At 47.3% G+C, this 16,756-nt stretch overlaps 1 protein-coding gene across 2 annotated transcripts in view; it reads left to right on the top strand.

Moving 5' to 3' along the window:
* Pde8a (phosphodiesterase 8A) overlaps positions 1-15,110 on the top strand; it is a 122,342-nt gene extending 107,232 nt beyond the window's left edge. For both annotated transcript variants that reach the window (XM_021166273.3, XM_021166274.3), the window contains exons 15-22: positions 232-280; positions 483-618; positions 1,790-1,988; positions 5,260-5,477; positions 7,505-7,634; positions 8,684-8,851; positions 13,499-13,628; positions 14,024-15,110. In XM_021166273.3, coding sequence (XP_021021932.1) covers positions 232-280; positions 483-618; positions 1,790-1,988; positions 5,260-5,477; positions 7,505-7,634; positions 8,684-8,851; positions 13,499-13,628; positions 14,024-14,130 — 1,137 coding nt within the window. In that variant the 3' untranslated portion in view covers positions 14,131-15,110. The remainder of the gene's footprint in view (positions 1-231; positions 281-482; positions 619-1,789; positions 1,989-5,259; positions 5,478-7,504; positions 7,635-8,683; positions 8,852-13,498; positions 13,629-14,023) is intronic.
* The last annotated feature ends 1,646 nt before the right edge of the window (positions 15,111-16,756 follow it).

Genomic DNA, 16,756 nt, shown 5'->3' with positions numbered 1-16,756 from the left:
AGACATATTGGTCAGCTCACTGGTCATCCTGCCTGAGCCTGGGCTCCAGCAGTAGAGCAGCTCCCAGGAGGTGACTAAATTTGGAGTTGACCACAGTGGTCAGCCTGCTGGACTGGGCAGCCTTGCACTGGGCTGTGCTGGACTGTCCTCTGGGGCTGTCCATCTGGGTTATGCAGTCAGGAAGGAAGACCATGTGACCATGCCTTTTCTTGTCTCCTTGATTTTCACCAGGATGGCTTACGAAGGTTTTCAGGAAATGAGTATATTCTTGCAACAAAAAGTAAGTTCTCTGTTTTTAATCTCTTACATTACTCTAACACTCTGGCCCAGATTAGATGATGCTCTCATCAGTAAGCTCTGGGTACGCCGTGAAGCCTCAGAAGCAAAGCAGCCATTTCTGATATAGCACGGCCTACCCCAAACACCAAATGCCACGAACCTGTTAACGTCGTCGTCGTTTTCCAAATTCTGTTACTTTGCAGACCTCCCACCACTTTCAAACAATTTGGCCACCCCTGTCTCCCTTCATGATGTCCCACCACGGATTGCCCTGGCCATAGAAAATGAAGAACAGTGGGACTTTGACATTTTTGAGCTGGAAGTAGCAACCCAAAATAGGTAGGTAGAGCTTGTTTCCTAGGGCCTGTGCAGGGAACCACCCGCCCAAGCAGCAGAGGTGTGTGCAGAGCCATTCCTGGGGTGGGGACAGAGGCTGAGGAAGGAGGAGAGGGACTTCAAGTTGAGTCAGTAGGCCCCAGGCAGAGTTTGCCTGGCTCTGATGGCTTCCTTAAATAGCAGGTTTTCCTGTGACCTAAATCCCTAATTTCTCTAGTATGTGGTATTATATAAGGTAGCAACAAAGAGGTTCCTGCTCCAAACCTAGAGCCAATATGGTTAGTTACATATTGATAAAACCAGCCTCAAGTCTTGGTTGCCATATTGGTGGCCCACACAGAGACTCCACCCTAGTTATGTTCATCGGCTTATGGTTGCTGACTGGGAGTTTGGGTTTTGCTGAGTAAAAGCTGTCAACCACAGGATCTTGGCACATAGGGCTGGGCACCCACAGCCAGTGCCAGCCAGGAGTGCGGTTCAGTTTGGGGAGGGTGGCTCTGCTAGGTTGTGGAATGATTCACCGGTCTCACCCCACTGGGTGAGCTGTCTACACTGAGACTCCCACGCACACAGCCTAGCAGTGGCCAGGCACATCCCATAGCAGTGAGCCCCTGAGCCCCTGGTTTACATTCCCGAGCCATCACAAAGTGTGGAAGGCAGGCCAGGTCGAGGACTGTGAGGACCTCTGAGATGGCTTCTGTGGGGCTGATTTCTTAACCTTCTAAGTCAAGTCAGTAAATCTAAGGAAGGCATGCTTGCTAGTAGCTGGTCAATTTCTCAAGGTAAAGTCCTTTAGACTATAAAGTTGCCACCTGAGTGTGTCTGCGTCTGGTTTATGTCACACTTTGGTGGTATTTCCTCTAGGTAGGCCATCAGAAGTACCACGTGAGGGTAGGATTACAGGTAGCCTGTATAGTCTGGCAAAGGCAGGGTTCTGAAGGTTGTACTTATGCAAGCAGGGTGGGAACGTCACCCCAGCAAATCAAGATGCCTAAAGCAGGCTAAGCCAGAAAGAAACCGTTGTGTGGCCTCCAGCCCACATGGAATGCAGTGCAGCAGTGCAGATCAGTTGCCCTGGTGCTCTGCGCTGTGGCTTGAATGTACTTTGGGTCTCTTCAGAACTCGGGTGACTGGTTTTTGCTCTATTTTATATTGTGCATATTTCTCTTTGTAGGCCTTTGATTTATCTAGGTCTGAAAACGTTTGCGCGTTTTGGAATGTGTGAGTTCTTACAGTGCTCTGAGGCAACGCTGAGATCGTGGCTTCAGATGATCGAATCCAACTACCACGCTTCTAACCCCTACCACAATTCCACACACGCTGCGGACGTGCTTCACGCCACGGCGTATTTCCTTTCCAGAAACAAAATAAAGGTAAGCCAGCGCTCCTGTTCCTCGTTTAACAGCAACAGTGGGCAGAGGTGGGGCTCCCGCCTCAGCTGCCCTCACTGCACGGTAATAACCAGAGCAGTCCTCACCTGTGCAGCGTGCAGCATGGAAGGCAGGTGAGGAAGCCAGCCCATAGATTAATCTGCAGTCTCCGCAGTCTATGAGTCCTCAGGGAGAAAACCAACCGAGACAGAACAGGGCTGTCCCCGTGGAGGAGAGGGGTTTCAGTTTGGACCTAAGGGCACCCTGAGCCTCTTTTAAGCCCCTCACCTGTGCTGTGAGTCCTGACCATTCCTGCCCCGCCCCTCAACCCCAAACATCTGACTCAGACAGAGCTTCTAATTTTCCTGCCCTGGGAGGGAGGTCACTCCTCTCTCCTGGTCCCTCACAGCATTTGCACAGTGCTGCCATTGTGTTCTTTCCAGGGCAGCATGTCTGCCCATCACTGCCTTGAGCAGCTTCCTGCCCCACAGGGACTCAGACTTCAAACACTGTGATACACTGCCATACCACACGGCCATGATGGACTCCCCTTTCTTCTTCCCTCCGTGTCTAGGACATGCAGGCAAACCATTCAGGTCATATGTCAGTGTCTGAAGCATTTGTCTGGGGCCAAGAATGGCTACAGCCACACAGGACCAGGTGCATCCTACATGATCTTACCACCATGGAGCTGGTGTGTGGAGAACAAAATGGAGGATGCCCTGGCACAGGGCAGGGCCAGCGATGTTCATTTCTACCAGTGAGGGTCAGACCGCTTAGTCTTTTGGGTCCTTCTGTGATAGCACCAATTTCTTGTTGTTTTTAATATGGAGTTGGGCATTTGTACCAGTTAGTTTTTGTCAACTTGATTGCCTCCATCAGAGTGTCCAGTTAGCATGAATGGGGACATTTTCTTGATTAATGATTGGCATGGGAGGGGGAGGGCCCAGCCCACTGTGGGTGGTGCCATTCCTGCACAAGTGGTCCTGAGGTGTATAAAAGAGCAGGCTGAGCAAGCCAACAATCAGTGTTTCTCTGTGCTTTCTGCTTCCAGTTCCAGCCCTGGCTTCTCTCAGTGATGTATCTAAAGAGTAAAACCACTCCCTTGCTCCCCACAGTGGTTTGGTCAGTGTTTCATCACAGATGAAAGAGAGCTAGGACAGTGTCGACTATGTGCTGTGTGCTTGCTGGGCAAGTAATGGCGCTAATCTCTAGCCCAGTGCCTTTATATTGTAAAGATCAATACCAAGGCCAAAGGTGGGGTTAAGGATGGAGAGAGAAGGCTGTTTCCCTGAGCAGAGACAAGTAGCCAGGGAGGGGGTGTGTGTTGGGGACAGAGTATGGGCTAAAGGGACACTTTTTGCTGTAGTTTGTTGCTGACCTAAGACAGTAGCTATTTTTGAGATAGGATCTTGAGCTTGTGTAGCTGAGGCTGGCCTTGAACTCACGGTGTTGTGGAAGCTGGTCTCACATCCTCCTGCCTCTAGCTTCCAAAGAAGTGAAACAAAAATGACAGATTTTTTTAATGTGTTTGAGACAGTCTTTTCGTATGGGCCAGGTTGGCCTTCAGCTCAGAGGTCCAGCAGCCTCTGTGTCTCAAGTGCTGCAGTCAGAGCTGTGCAAGAGCATCCCAGGCTCCAGCGTGTTGTTTTGTTTTTGTTTTTGGTTTTTGGTTTTTTTTGGGGGGGTATAATTACAACATTCCTACCTTCCTTCACCTCCCTCCAAGCCTCCCCTTGTTACCTTTAACTCCACTGCCTCCTTTTCCATCAACTTAGTGCATACATACACGTATTTGTCTATGCATATATATTTCTAAGTATTGCCTGTTGAGTCCATTTAATGTTACTTGTATGTATGTTTTCAGGGCTGGACCCCTTGTAGGTGTGCTCTTCCCGCAGGTAGACTCCCAGCTCTCCTGTTGCCTGTGGTGTTTACACAGGGTTGAGGCCTTACAGGCTTTTCCCCTGTCCAGTTTGGCACACTCATTTGTCATCCTACATTTGAGTGTCATGTGCTTGGACAAATGTTGAAATAAAATGAAAAGTCTTATCAAACCTATTGAGTGATTTGGCTAGAGAGAGAGCTTAGCCAGTAAAGCAGCCACAAGCAAAAACTGGGCTTGGTGGTGTGGTCCATGCTTGTACTCCCAGAATTGCTAAGGCCAACACAGGTGGATGCCTGGGGCTCTGAAGCTACCCAGCCTTACCTAGCTGTAGAGCCCCAGGTCCCAGGGAGGGAAATGTGTCCCAAAGGAATAGGTACATGAGGTTGGTCTCTGGCCTCCACATGTGTGTGCATGAACACTCGTGTTTACACTCATTCACATACATGTACACACACACCCACACTTGAAAGTTGAGCATAGTATATGCCTGTAATCCCAACACTTGAGAAGAAGAGCTCCAGAAGTTGAAGGCTAGTATAGGCTACATTGTGAGGATGTGGCTCGCCAGGGAAGATCCACAATGGCTTTTGGAATGAAGACAGCAGACTACCAGACAGTAACACATTTGAAAAAGGAAATAAAAAAAGTACTTCCTACCTCTGGTTTATTTACAACTCAAAAATATAAAAGTTGATGGTTTCTTTAGTTTTAAATGTATATACATTTATAAGAGTAGAAGAAAACTAGCTGGTCTACCAATGTATACCTGTAATCATAACTTCAGAAAGGTAAGGTCGGGTCAAGAGTTCAAGACTAGCCTTAGCTACATGGAGAGACCTTATGTCTAAATTAATAAGGATAGGAAGGAGTCAAACCTTGTCAGCTAAACAAGATGGCACCAAAAGGGAGAAAAGTAGCCAGGCATGGTGGTGCACGCCTTTAATCCCAGCACTTGGGAGGCAGAGGCAGGAGGATTTCTGAGTTTGAGGCCAGCCTGGTCTACAAAGTGAGTTCCAGGCAGCCAGGGCAATACAGAGAAACCCTGTCTCGAAAAACCAAAAAAAAAAAAAAAAAAAAAAGAGAGAGAGAGAAAAGTAAGCTAACTCTCAGTTAATGTGAGTAGTGTTCATTTTTGGCTATTTCTTAGTTTGACTGGCTCTGGGCCTGTTTGCAGTGGGTCTGGAGAAAGACCACCTGTGTGTTGTGTAAGACTGAAGATCGGGGAGTTGTTCTGTCAGCCAAGCACAGAACCACAAGAGGAGGGAAGACAGGATCTGCTCAGATAATGTGATTCTCTCAGGAATCAGATAAATTGTCCAAGGAAAAAGGCACAGAGCAGCTCTGGTGAAGGCAGACCCTGGTTTTCAATGGAGTTCTTATTTTCAGGAAACTTTAGATCGCATTGACGAGGTTGCTGCCCTCATTGCGGCCACCGTCCATGACGTGGATCACCCTGGGAGAACCAACTCCTTCCTGTGCAACGCGGGAAACCAGCTGGCCGTGCTCTACAACGACACCGCTGTGCTGGAGAGCCACCACGTGGCACTGGCCTTCCAGCTGACGCTTGAAAATGACCAGTGCAATATCTTTAAGCAAATGGAGAGGTGAGAACAGAGGCTGTTCACTCTACAGTTCACCAGGGAGAAGGCTGTCCCCAGCATCCACACCCAAACACCTCCATTGCCCACACCGCCCTCACACACCGATGCTGACCCAGCCCACACCTGCATCTGGAGATGAACAGAAAGCCTGGGGCATGTGGAGCATGCACATGTTTTGCTGTCGAGCTCCATCTGCAGCCCTTACAGCTCTGTTCTGAGGCAGGTCTTGCCCAGGCTGACCAACATGCCTCCCTGTTGCTGCTGCTCTTCTGTACACAGCACACGGGCCATTGTCTGTTTACAGGTGGCTCCCCGAGGAAGCTTTTCTCCTGAGACACAAGTCCTTCAGCACGTGTCACCTAGCGCGTACAAGGCTTTGGGGTTCTATCCTAAAACTAATGTTTAATGTCCAGTTAGCTGTCGTGAGCTGGTGTCAGTATGTGGCAGGGCTGGCCTAAACTCCACCTCCCAGGGAAGCTGCACAGGTGCTGGGATTGCAGTCACCACCTCACCTGACTCAGGTGACATTCCTAACACTGCCGAGTCTCAGGCAGTACTGCCTCTGTTACTCAGTTTACCCTTCATGTTTAGCCCAGTGCCTGATACACAGCAGAGCTCAGCTGGAGAGAAGGACATAGTGAGAAATACGTTCATTTGAATTTCAAAGGAAATTTTTCTATCGAATTTTTTAAAAGAGTACCTTGATTTCACAGAGCTCCTTTGTACCATGTCTTAGAATTTCATAGATGGGCTTAATAAGTTTTACTCATATTTGCCTGTAAATACACAATTTACATATGGAATACATAAGACCTGTCTTTGTTAGGGCTTCTGTTAACCTAGCAAATTTTAAAAATCAGGACCAAAACAACTGGGAAGGAAAGGGTTTACTTCATCCAACGCAGGCAGGTAACAGTGCATCCCTGAGGGAAATGGAGCAGGAACCTGAAGCAGAGGCCACGGAGGAACCCTGCTCAGGGCTTGCTCAGCTTTCTTTAGACACCAGGACCAACTGCCCAGGGGCAGTAAGCTGGGCACCCCCCCCCCCCAAATAAAAATATCAATCAAGAAAATGCCCAATAGACTTGCCCACAGGCCAATCTGGTAGGGACGTTTTCTCAGTTAAAGTTTCCTCTTAGAAAATACCTCCAGCTTGTATCAAGTTGACATAGAAGTAGCCAGTACAAGATCTGACTCTGGACCACAGAGAAGGGGGTGGCTGGAGAGTCCATTTCATATGCTTTTGTACTTTTTTAAAAAAGATTTTATTATTTATTTATTTATTTATTTATTTATTTATTTATTTAAAGTACTCTGTAGCTGTCTTCAGACACACCAGAAGAGGGCATCAGATCTTGTTACGGATGGTTGTGAGCCACCTTGTGGTTGCTGGGATTTGAACTCAGGACCTCTGGAAGAGCAGTCAGCGCTCTTAACCACTGAGCCATCTCTCCAGCCCTCTTTTGTACTTTTTAATTTTAAATTATATGGTTCATCTTCTCAAAAACTAAGACTTGAGAATATCAAAATATAAACAAGGGTTACTGGAAATGCTATCAGAAGGCCTGCCCTCATGGTCTTCTAGATCTCAGAGGACCTCCATACAGGGCAGGGCACATTGTTAGGCTATGAAGATGTGGGTATAAGGAGTAGTCCTGCTGGGTACAGTGGCACACGCCTAGAACCCCAGTCCTTAGAAGCCCCATACAAGAAGGTCGTGGGCTTGAAGTCATCTTGGACTATGCAGTGTGTCTTTAGTGAGGAAGGGAGAAAGACAGGGAAAGGTCTTTTTGTTCATCCCTGTTAGAACCTGGCTAACCCCGAGAACTGTGTGACCTGTACGACCGAGTTATCACTATGATGCGAAGCTATAGTGTCCTGTTAGCTGACTGGTGATGCAGGACGTGTAACTTCTAGGGGCGCTAGATTGACAGCTACAGCAGACATGCACCCTGAGAAACAGGCTGTCTGTGGGGAGCCTCCTAGTCTGAATCAGTAACCTGCAGCAGCCTCTCTGTTGTCTGAAACAGGAATGACTACCGGACACTACGCCAGAGTATTATTGACATGGTCCTAGCCACAGAAATGACGAAGCACTTTGAACATGTCAACAAATTTATCAACAGCATCAACAAGCCTTTGACAGCCCAGGAGAGTGAGGTGAGAGAAGCTGATTCTGAGGCCATGCATCTGGGCTCCATGCTCACCGCTGCTGTGAGGATCTCAGATAGCAGGGCCCTTTTCTTCCTGTCTTTCATTTGATTTGTTTGTTTGTTTGCTTATCTATCTAATCTATCAATCAAGTATCTAATCATTTGTCTATCATCGACCTATCTTGAGGCGGGCCCCACTCTTAAGAACTGTTAAGGCTGGCTAAGAACTCAGATTCTCAGGTGCTGGATCAGAGCACCTAATCTCCCTTCCTTGCAAGCATCAGGCCTGGTTGAATTTGTTTTCCATTGGTTTAAAAATAAAATCACTAACGTGCAAAACTCTGGCAGGAGAAAAAAGATGCAAATAGACGTATAAACAAGAGCTCTCACACTGGCCGTTCTTGTGCTTGTGCTCTCTGTCAGAATGCCCCCTCCCTCGGGGAATTTTAGGGCCAGTTGGAGCTCAAGAGGGCTCTCTCTCTCTCTCTCTCTCTCTCTCTCTCTCTCTGTGTGTCTCTGTCCCTCCCTCCCTCCCTCCCAGCCCTGGCTGGCCTGGAATTCAATAAGTAGACCAGGCTGTCCCCATACTCAGGGAGACCTGCCTGTCTCTGTCTCCTAGCTGCTGGGGCTGAAGGTGCACATCACCACACTGGTGTTCCTTGGGCGTTCCTAAGAGTCACTCCCTAGTGGGTGTGTCCACGGTGACGTGCCACCTTGCAGAGGGGTTGGGCTGGGAAGGCGCTTCTGTTGGAATCACCAAAGTGACAGTACTGTCACTGCTCATTTCTAGCAAAGGTGACCTTGGTGTCTTGCCGTCAGGAGATGCCTGCCGTGAGTGAGCAGGTGTCCGTTCTGGCACCCTCTGTGCTGTTTCCCTGTCCATAGGACACTAGGCCCCAGGCGCAGGTCAGTGTAGAACAGGAAGAGCATCCACAGCGCTCTGCTGATGTCTTCAACGTCGTAGATCCTGGCTAGCATTCCTGTGCTCAGAGCCCCCTGGGAAGGTAGCTGGGCACGAGAGCCTGTTCTGATTGCTTGACTTCACTCATGGTTCAGGAAACTGGCAGAAGTCTGGAAGACATAAACGCTATGCTCAAGACGCCAGAGAGCCGGGCTCTCATCAAAAGAATGATGATTAAGTGTGCTGACGTGTCCAACCCCTGCCGGCCGCTGGAGCACTGCATTGAGTGGGCTGCGCGCATCTCAGAGGAGTATTTCTCTCAGGTAAGATGCTGCATCTTACGTGTATACACACGCACGTGCGCACACACACACACACATGAACTCGGGAACATCATGAAGCTACCAACTTAAAACTAGGAAAGAACACTCTAGAAGGAATTTTGTCTTTGAAGAAGATTTATTATTTTGTACATTTATTGATAGCAAAGCAATATTGTCATTATCAAAAATATTTTAAAAGATTTATGTATTTTATATATATGAGTACACTGTAGCTGTCCTCAGACACACAGCAGAAGAGGGCATCAGACCCCATTGCAGATGGCTGTGAGCCACCATGTGGTTGCTGGGATTGGACTCAGGCCTCTGGAGGAGCAGCCGTGCTCTGACCACCGAGCCCGCTCCGCAGCCCCCTTGTTTTTCATTACGTGTTACATTTTCTTGTCCTCGTTCTTGGCGGACATCTTTGCTGGCTTTGGAACCCTGGGTTGGCAGGTTTCTCCTTAAAGCACTGTCCCTCAGCATCTTCCTGAGCCAGCAGGAGAGTAAACTGCTGAAGTGTTTGTAAATGTGGGCATGGACACTGATGTGCAGTGGGGGACAGTGAGGGCCAGGGCTGTAACAGCGGTAGGCCTCTGCCTGAACTGTGGGTTTGCCTTGAATCTATACACTTACGAGGCAGAGGCAGGCAAATCTCTGTGAGCTCAAGCAGCTTGCCTGTCTACATCAGAGTTCTAGACTAGCCAGGGCTACAAAGTGAGACTGCCTCCAAAGGGGGGAAGGGCATTTATCATGTCTCCTAATTTCCTGTCAGAAACTTTGAAGGTCAGAAGGTACTGAAACATCATGTTTAAGCTGTTGTTAGAATAAAATTGTCAATCTAGAACTGTTTGTAGTAAAACACCCTTCAAGGATGAGGGCGAGATAAAGTCACTCCCAGACAGGGAAAGCGGTGAGCTCATCCCGGGAGGCCTGCGGTGTAAGCGGTGCTAGGAAGGAAGGAAGGGCCCAGGTGCAGAAGTGCCCCGAAGGGTCAGTGCCTGGCTAGCTGTACAAGACGCTAAGTTCCCTAAACTTGTCTGTCTTAAAGCACAGAGTTATTTGAGCAAAGGCTTTCACATTGTGCTATTACTTAGAGTGTTGTCTATAAGAAATAAGATAGAAGCAGGCAGCCCGGTGGTGGCGCACACCTTTAGTCCCAGCACTCAGGAGGCAGAGGCAGGCACATCTCTAGGAATTTGATGCCAGCTTGGTCTACAAAGCAAGTTTCAGGACAGCCAAGGTTATTCAGAGAAACACTACTAGAAAAGATATTTTAAATATGAAGAACAAATGGATGGTGGACCCACCCAGGTATAGCATTCAAATTATAAACAAGTAGAACAGCCATACCAATTCAGAAAAAGCCATCAAGACACAAGATAGTGCTGCAAACAGGAGGGCATTTCCTAATGAGAAAAGGGCCCATAACCATAATGTGTTTGCATTTAATATTAACCAAAAGTCATCCACAGCCAGCAACTGGTAGAACATATTGAAGACAGGTGATTTGAGTGTTAATGACAGAAATAATGCCAGTCTTACAAATCATATGAAAAAGGAAGGAGGCAGCTTACTCCTTAGCCATTTACAATGCCTGGCAGGCAACACCACGGGCATCACAGTCTGCTCCTCAAGGACATAGATGCTGGGAAGTAGAGTCAGACGCTGGTTAGAGGATACTGTGTCATCACCAAGTAGCTTTGTTCCCAAGTACAAGGTGGGTTGAGTACTAGGAAAGTCACTTATTTTCATAATCTGCCATATCCCTCGGATACTAGAGGAAAGCTTAGGGTTATTGCTTCAGTTGCAGAGGAGGCATGTCAGCTCACTAGGCACCTTAGCAGACACTTCTCTGTGTAGCCCTGGCTGTCTGGAGCTTGCTATGGAGATCAGGCTGGTCTTTGGCTCCTGATGCTGGGATTAAAAACATGACTTAAGGTGCATCTAACCACATGCTATTGCCCAAATAATGGAAACAAAGCTGGAGGCCCTCTGTTATCACGCTGTTCAACACTATGTAGGCCTTTCTAGTCACTGTACTACATAAGGGATGGACAACATATATAAAAAACAGAAAATAGTACATCTTAGAATTTTCAGATAAGTTGGTGGCTTTTTGTTTTGGGGTTTTGCTTTTGTATTTTGGTGTGTGTGTGTGTAAAAATTAGCAAGGTACAGAACATCCCACTAATAATTACATTTTAACATATAGGACAAGAAGCTCAACATATGAAGGTCAAGTTGGATTTTATAGACTAACAACCAGGAAATAAAATGTAAACAGTGCTATTATTTTAAAACTTAAGGTAGCAATAAAAAGCAAAAATTGCTTAGAATAAATTTACTAATAGATGGCCAGACCTCATAAAACATTGCTACAAACTTAAAGAGCACATGAATAAATAGACATCCCTGGGTCATGTATTAGAAGGAGCTCTCCCAAGATTTTCCAGTTGGCGTTGGAAAGAGAGCATCCATCCGTTCGCAGCTCCCCTGCCTTATGCACAGACCTGTCAGCTCACAGTAGGATCTAGAAAAGCTAAACCATGACGCTTCTAGAGAAACGACAGCAGAATTTCCCCAGTGGCTCTGAAATGGACAAACCTTTAGGTTCAGAAAGCAACAGCTATGGGAAAAAGAAAATATACATTGTGGTTTAAATAGGCTTGGCCCAGGGAGTGGCACTATTAGGAGGTGTGGTCTTGTTGGAGGAAGTGTGTCCCCGTGGGGGTGGGCTTTGAGACCCCCCCACAGCTGCCTGTGGATCAAGACGTAGAATGCTCAGCTCCTCTCCAGCACCACGCCTCCCCGCTTCATGCTGTCCCGCTTCCTGTGTGATGATAATGAGCTCAACCTCTGACACTGTAAGGCAGCCCCAATGAAATACCACTTAGAAGACTTGCCTTGGTCTTGGTGTCTCTTCACAGCAATGGAAACCCTAACTAAGACAATTAGAGGCCATCAGAGCTTAAAAAATTATGCTAAAAAATGAGTAAGCAGGACAGATTGTGAGAAAATACAAGTCACTTCTGACAAAGGACTGTCCTCAGTAGTGACACAAGTCGCCCAGTTAGAATATTTCAGTAGCCATTTCATAAAACATAGTATGAGTTGCAAATAATTACATGAAGAAGTACCTTGCATCATCAGGGAAATTTTTAAAAATGAAATTGTAGCACATACCAGAAGAAAGGTTGAAATTGAAACTACTGAGGCCAGCTGTGGCCCTGTGCACATGGAATCCCTGCGCTTTGGAGCTGGAGGCCAGGAGGATTAGGAGTTCAAGGTCATGTCAGTTGCAAACTGAGTCCCATTATAATCTGAGCTAGAAATTAAATCCTGTATTAAAACAACACACATACACACACACACACACACACACACACACACCCCAGAACACCTAACAACATGAACTGTTGGTGACAGGCGTGGAACAGATATCAAAAGCTGCAGAAAAAGCGCAGCTGCTACTTTGGTGACCAGATGAACAAACTCTTGTGTCGTGACTTACAATTTACCCTTTTGGGTTATACAGAACTGGTTTTTTTTGTTTTTTGTTTTTTTCCTTTTTGAGATAGGGCGTCACTATTAACATTGTAGGCTGGCATTAAAGCTTCCTGCTTTCCATGTAATTAAACTACACATGCGCCACCACCCCAGCCTGGTACTGACCTCCGTTAACCAAGGCTGACCCTCCTGACCACCATGCTCCATTTATCCAATTCTGGGGATTGAATCCAGGGCCTTGTGTGCTAAGCAATTGCTCAGCCATCCGAGCCGTGAACCCTTAGACCTGCCTTACTTGGTAGCTCAGGCTGTCCTGGAACTCACTAAGTAGCCAAGCCGTGAACTTGGAGTCCCCCTGAGGACTGAGGCCTTAGCCCCACCACCTCCCGCCTCTGCATTCTGTACCGCAGTGCAGTGAAGCAAGCCCATACTCAGGAAACCCAGTCCTGCCCAACTCCTCCCACATGCTCAGTTTGTACCAGTATCTTGGCTGGAATTTTCTTTATCAATCTCCACGTGGATATTGGTCTGTGGGGTTTGTTTTCAGGGTCTGTCTGTTATTAGGGGACATTGGCTTTCTAAGATGAATGAGAAATCTTCTCTCTGCGATTTTATTTTATTTTGTTTTTTTAATTTTGAAGAGTTTGAGAAAGATTGTTGATTTTACAGACTTTTGTTAGACTTTACAGGTGAGGCATTTCTCCTGCCTTCTCTCCACTGGGAGGTTTTAGGACCAGTGCAGTCTCCTTACTAGTTAGTAGGTCTGTTTATAGTGTGTCCAACAAGACAGCACAGTCATAACTGAGGAATGGCCACTAGGCCCATCCAGGGACAGGGCCATGTTTCTGCTCACATGGCCCCAGTGTGGGCACATTGGGCATTTGTGGCTAGGAGGATGGTGGGTAGTGAGTGACAGGACCTGAGGGACATTAGCAAGGAAGCGCCCAGCTGTGGAAATGTTCGGGGTGTCCTCAAGGGTTCTCACTCTGGGACCAGCTTGCTGCCTGGCAGATCTGGTTTGCCTGGCTGGTGCTACACTGGGCTCTCAAGCCAGCCTGTGGGGTTCTCAGGTACTTGGGTGGGGCTGCTCCAAGGCAGGCCAGGACTCATATCTGAGACCACGGGTGTTCTGCTTCACAGACTGATGAAGAGAAACAGCTGGACTTGCCTGTGGTGATGCCCGTGTTTGACAGGAACACCTGCAGCATTCCCAAGTCTCAGATCTCCTTCATCGATTACTTCATCACAGACATGTTTGACGCCTGGGACGGTAAGGAGCCTAGCAGTCTTCCTTAAGAGTCACCACTAGTTAGGAAGAAGCGTGTGGGGTTTAGACTTCCAGGATGGAATGGAGAGAAAGTGGTCGTTCCGGAGGGTTGGTACCCAGAAGAGGGTCCAAAGGCTGTCCCCAGCTCCTGTGCCTTGAGGGCTGTGCTCCTCCAGAGGAGGAGTTGCAGAGCCTGCAGACAGGGGTGGGCTGTACTCCACAGTCCTCCCAGACTTTGGCATCACTGCCAACTCCCTTCTGTCCCTCGTAAAATGCTGGGACAGGGCAGAGCTCTATGGTAGATAGTCCAAGTTCCATTCCCAGAAAGAAAATGAGGAAGCTTGAACCTTTCATAAAGAAAGGCTGTGAAGACACTGTATCCCTGTTTCTCTCGCCAGCCTTCGTTGACCTGCCTAACCTTATGCAGCACCTAGATGACAACTTCAAGTACTGGAAAGGACTGGATGAGAAGAAGCTTCGAAGCCTCCGCCCCCCTCCAGAGTAGTGTGAGGTACACCCCTGGCCTGTGGCTGTCCTGCCTGGTCTCTGCAGTTTCTTAGCCCTTTCACTGTTAGCCAGAGCTGTCCCCTCATCTGCAGAGCCTTTGAAAGCCCACGGGATGCCCACCTTCTGTGACCAATCTGACGCCATAGCTTGCTGCAAGGCTCTTTAGTGAGGCCAAGAGCTGTGGTTTGTATCGACTCTGTGTTACCACAGCCCTGGGAACCCTGCAGAGGTGACCATGGCTCTCCTAGCAGTGACCATGCGCCTGCAGAGGTGTGGTTGCTGGTTGCGGAACACTGCTGCAAGGGACTTCTCTCTTAAGTCCACTTGCAAATGAGACAGACATTTAGGTTGGTTATCCCAATTATTACATGTTTTATTTATTTTATTAGACATTTGATATTTTCTATGAATCTAAAAATACTTCAAAGCCAAAGCCAATTTCAGATGCCTTGACCAAATTCATGACTTGTGTGTGCGTGATTTGGTTACAGACCTATTTTCGTAAATGCAGATTTAGAAATTTAAAATGATGCATTTTTCCACACTATGGAATATGTTAAACCCTCTTTGATGTTAGTGGGGAAGGCTTTATGTAGTGGGTCTCACTCTAGTGTGTAACAGAAGCCACGTCTGCAGACCGGCTCTGAGCAGCTGCTGTCGGGAGTTTTACAGGTGCCTTCTCAGAGAAAAATTGGATTTGACCATTTATTTTTCCCTAAAATTTTATAATTGAATTTCTAAAAGCCTGCCTCATTTTATACCATTTCTATAAAATATGCCCTGCAAAACAAACCTGGGAACCTAGCAGCTGATATTTTACAACTAACATGGGATATTTGAGTCTAGAAATATAAAGGGTCTATCTCCTCACATTGTGAATAAGCATTACTATAAAGATAAAGATGTCGAAATGTTAGTTTCATTTTAAACTTGTATTTTTTTCTGGATGAAATTAAACTATTTGTTTTTAAGAAGTCATTTGTTGCCATTTCTTTGTATTGTCTAGTAAGTACTCTTTCTAAATTTGGGATAGACAACTCTTTTGTAGAACAAACTGGCAGCTAAACAACTTTGTAAGGTCTGGTGGAGCCAGAATATATGATGGCTCTTCAGTTTGACCACAGACTCCACGGTAGAGAAGAACACAGGCTCTTTTGTCCTGCATGAAGATGCCTGACCTAAGATAACATTGAGGAAGAGACATCTTACCCACTCCCAGTGCCGTGAAGAAGAGGAAGGCTGGTCCACCACAGGAGAACCAGCCAGGGCAGTGAGATCGAGGCTTCACCGTGAGTATGCCTAACATTTTGAGAGCTAAAAGAAGCTATAAGAATTACAAGGTAAAAAAAAAAAAAAAAAAAAAAAATTACAAGGTAAGCCGGACATAGTGGCGCACGCCTTTAATCCCAGCACTCGGGAGGCAGAGGCAGGTAGATTTCTGAGTTCGAGGCCAGCCTGGTCTACAAAGTGTTCCAGGACAGCCAGGGCTACACAGAGAAATCCTGTCTCGAAAAAAACCAAAAAAAAAAAAAAAAAAAGAAAAAAAAAAAAGAATTACAAGGTAGACAAGATGGTCTTTAAAGGAAAAGAGCCACACCAGACTTCTAGACGAGTGGTCTTCAGTCTTCTAACACTGCGACCCTTTAATACACTTCCTCGTGCTGCGCTGACCCCCAACCACAAAACTACTTTTGTTGCTGCTTCATAACTTAATTCTGCTGATGTCACGTGACATGTGAAAGGGTCCCAAGGGCGTAGCAACCCACAGGTTGAGAACTGCTGCTCTAGAGTGTGGGAAACAAGTGCAAGCCTGCCTGTGTGTGGTGGGGTCTCCTAGAGGACCGGCTGTAACTCAAGAATAAACGAAAGCGAGGCGTTGCTGAGTGACAGCACAGAGGTGTGCAGCTCCACACCTGCTAAGCCCAGAGAAGGAGGTGATGTTCTCAACTGTCACTAGGAGAACAGGACAGAGAGCAAAGGGGAGAGGCACTGAGCAGGGCAAGGTTGGAGCCTGGTCCGATCTGACAGACCCAGCCTAGGATTGAAAGGGCACTCTGAATCCCAAGTAGCACATATGGGTTGTCAGCTTTCCATTAGGACAAATGCCTGAGACAAAAGGAGAGGGAGGCTTCAGTCCGTGGCATCTGGGCTGTGGTGGGACATTGGGTATGGAACTGAATGAGAATGGAGGAGAGTCCCACCATGCTTTTTTGGACATTCCTCTCCAAGCCAGATGATCCCCACTCGAAAGTTCCTACCACCTCCCAAGGGTCCCACACCGAAAATTAAGCCTTTAAGCCTTGTCACTTTGAGACCCCCAGACTACAGCAATGCATAAAGCAAGACAGATCCCTTGCAGTGGACGTAGACATGCCACTGGGAGCTTCAGTGGCCAAAAGACAAAGGAAACTCCCCACCCAGACCCACTTAGCTAGGCTGGCATTCAAAAGGGAAGGTCAGGTAACTCAGACAAGTTCACTACAGATGCTCTTTAGAGGTCAGAGCAGCAGCAAGAGGGGTAAACTTCTGGACAAAAGTAGCTGTGTGGGGGTGGGGTGGGGTGAGCCTGGTGGAGAGGGAGAGAGAGAGAGGAGAAAAGGAGCAAGAAGCTTCAAAGAGGCAGC

Source organism: Mus caroli, unplaced genomic scaffold (genome assembly GCF_978045245.1).
Source record: "Mus caroli unplaced genomic scaffold, Mus_caroli_1 scaffold_8, whole genome shotgun sequence".
In the NCBI taxonomy this organism is placed as follows: Eukaryota; Metazoa; Chordata; class Mammalia; order Rodentia; family Muridae; genus Mus; species Mus caroli.
This window is presented reverse-complemented; position numbering and strand designations above follow the sequence as displayed.